The sequence below is a fragment of the Humulus lupulus genome, chromosome 7 (genome assembly GCF_963169125.1).
Source record: "Humulus lupulus chromosome 7, drHumLupu1.1, whole genome shotgun sequence".
In the NCBI taxonomy this organism is placed as follows: domain Eukaryota; kingdom Viridiplantae; phylum Streptophyta; class Magnoliopsida; order Rosales; family Cannabaceae; genus Humulus; species Humulus lupulus.
This window is the reverse complement of record NC_084799.1, coordinates 37,526,986-37,530,294: the sequence shown is the minus strand read 5'-3', so window position 1 is coordinate 37,530,294 and position 3,309 is coordinate 37,526,986. Positions and strand designations below refer to the sequence as shown.

At 36.8% G+C, this 3,309-nt stretch overlaps 1 protein-coding gene across 1 annotated transcript; it reads right to left on the bottom strand.

Annotated features, from left to right (window-relative positions):
* Positions 1-2,136: 2,136 nt before the first annotated feature.
* LOC133791171 (17.3 kDa class I heat shock protein-like) lies at positions 2,137-2,996 on the bottom strand. The gene has a single exon (XM_062229093.1). It carries the CDS (start codon positions 2,772-2,774, stop codon positions 2,310-2,312), a length of 465 nt encoding a protein of 154 aa, XP_062085077.1. The 5' UTR covers positions 2,775-2,996; the 3' UTR covers positions 2,137-2,309.
* Between the last annotated feature and the right edge of the window lie 313 nt (positions 2,997-3,309).

Here is a 3,309-nt window from a genome sequence, read left to right as displayed (position 1 = left end):
ACATAATAATGTGGTTCCATACATATATCACATATATGCCAAATATACCTATAATGGGCCAAATTACAAAAATTGCCCAATTAATCATAAATGGGCCCACATCCATATTTAATATACTTAAACATGCATATCAAGTCATATTATAATATAACTCACATAATCATATAATGATACACATATATATCACATAATTTTCATAATTTTCCATCCTGACCCCCTAATCAAGGCCCTAAGCCTTATTAGGTAATTTAGGATGTTACAACAGACATGGCCTGGAGCTTTGCAACAGTAGTCGTAGCCTGAAATGGTTGAAAAGATTCTGGTCCGGTGAATTACTTGTAGAAGCGATAGAAACAGTGTCATACTCTATGACCAACTTTCATACACAAGTGGGATTAAGGTTGCTGTCCCCAAGTGTTAGCCTGACCACGTCCAGAAGAGGAACCACCTCTGAATCTAGGGGAGGGAAAGAACCACGAGTAGGACTAGGAGCTTGACCTCGAAAGGAACCAGAGGAAGCACTTGAATTGTATTCTGGACCACCATGAAAGCCACCACGCGAAGAGGAATTGCTGTAATTTGAGTTGCTGTGTTGATTGTACCCTGAGCGATGGCTAGAGGAGCTAGGATTGAAAGCAAGATTTACCTAAGATTTATTGATGTCAAGTTCTTTAACATCCTTGGCAATACGATACTCTTGTGCCATTAGAAGCTCTTCATTCTCAGCTACCGTGTATTCGTCTTTCCTAGTGCTAACTGAGGTGATGAAGACGTCATAGTCAAAAGACAGTCCATTGAAGATTGCTTCTATGTGCTCAGATGGAGATAGTCTGTGCCCTATAGAAGCAAGAAGATCCACTAATTTCTTGATTTTGTGCAAAAAGTCGTCGAGAGATTCAGTCATTCTGGTATTGTAAAGAGCAGTCTTGAATTGCCCAACTTTGGCACGATTTTGAGCTGTGTAGTATTCGTTCAAGGTTGTCTAGATCTGAGCTGTGGTATCACACCCCACCATTCTTGTGAGGGTGTTCTCAGACATGGATGAAAGGAGCCAAACGAAAAGATAATTGTCTTGTTGCTCCTAATCTTGATGCTCTTCACTGGGACTATCAGCAATATGATCAACTTCTGTTGTATACATTGGAGGTGCAAAGTCTGCCTTGAGGTATTTTTGAAGACAACTCCCTTTGATTGCGGCAAGAACTTGGTGGCGCCATTGGAGATGGTTGTGTTCGTCGAGTTTCACACAAAGAGAATGAGAAAACGAGAAAAAACTGGTTTTAGGAAGGACAATTTGGTTTGAGGTGTTTTGGGATGATGTTCTGCCATTGACAGCAGTGGTATTCTGAGCTGCTGGGTTTTGGGTTTCCTCTATTTCCGACAAAGTGTGCTCTGATGCCATGATAGGAGACGAGAAAAAAAGGAAACAAGAGTTTTTATAGACGGAGTACAAAAAGTAATAAGCTATTATAAAGCCTAACAAAATGGTAACAAATATAAAAGAACAATCAGTAACTAATCTACACTCTCCCTAATACAATGCACTTTATTTGATGTGTAAGCCATAATGAAAAAGTTTCTTCGAATACTTTTTGCTGAATCCAATTCCATTTGGTTTATAACAACCTTTTAATTGATATATTAATTTGATTGAACAAAAACATTAAATTAAAGTAAATTCATAAAACTTGTACATAACACAATTTGTAATCAAAAAGAAAAAACATTCCAAAGTAACTCATACTTAATTTAGCTGCACGTAAATATTACTCGGCTGAAAAAAAAGTATGCAAGGGCCACAACGGTAGAAAATTATAATTTCAAGGTCAAACCTGTAAAATTTCAATATTGTGATCAATATCAAAAATACAATATAGATCCTTAATCAATTATTTTTCAACGGGTTCCAATTTTATATACGAATGTTGATCATTTATTTATTTTAACTTTAAATGATTAGTTAGTTATTCTGAGATTAGAATTTTTAGAAATGTTTTCCCTTCATAAATGATTAGTTAGTTATTTACCTATATATATATAGGTAAATATATATATAATTAATTTATTAGCATTTGTTTTCCTGTTTCAAGAATCGCAAACTTAAAAAAAAAAGTGATAAAACAAGTAAGAAAGATATACAGTAAAAACAATAGGTATTGCATATTACAAATTTAGTCACATATTTAACATATTCATATACAATATTTTCACTCATTACTAACTCCCAGCAAAACATAAAATCAAACACACACTATGCACTCCTCAAAGCCATAATACTCTCATAATCACAATATCAAAAACGAACTCACTCAACCAGAGATATCAATAGCTTTAACATCAGGCTTCTTGACTTCCTCCTTAGGAACAGTAATAGTCAGTACTCCATTCTCCATACAAGCCTTCACCTGATCCACCTTCGCATTCTCCGGCAGCCGGAACCGCCTGAAGAACTTCCCGCTGCTGCGTTCCACTCTGTGCCAAGTGTCGTTCTTGTCTTCTTTCTCCACGTTCCTCTCGCCGCTGATCTGCAGCACTCGGCCCTCTTCGACCTCCACCTTCACCTCTTCCTTCTTCAGCCCGGGTACATCGGCCTTGAACACGTGAGCCTCCGGAGTTTCTTTCCAATCAACTCGAGCGTTGACCATGGCGGAAGTCTCCCTCGAGACATCGGGGACGGAGAGAGGGAAGTCCTTGAAAGGATCCCACACGTCCAGAGAGAACGGGTCGAAGATGTTGCTCCTTCGACCACCGAACAAGCTTGGAATCATTGCCATTTTTTTTTACTTGGTCTGGGTATAGAAAACTTGGGTAGCTGAGAAAGGTTGTGCTTGATTGGATTACTTGATTCTGTGTCTGTCTCGGTCTGTGAAATGAACGAGTCCGTCTCTGAATTTATAGTATAGATGAGAAGAAATCCAGTACTTTCTCAGAGATTCTACAAACCGCTTGTCTATTTTTTTCTAGCTGCTTTGAGAGCATTCTAGATGGATCCGGTTGCTTCATCGGCCTTTTTGCCCTCGTGGACTGATTTAAATGAGTTCAAAGGCCCAAACTGAAAAGATAAAAATCTTTGTCTTCATTATTGCCATATCCTTTGTTAATGTGTATTTTTTAATAAAATATTAGGGCATTTTCAAAAATAAAATACAAAAAAATAAAATATTAAGGGATTTTTTCAATAACTTAAAATTTATATGTAAAGTATGTACAAATAAGTGACTAAAATATAGTTACACTAATAGAGTAAAAAATAACCCAAAAAATAAATAATTTAATAACCATTAAATCACATTTACACACTGATTCATG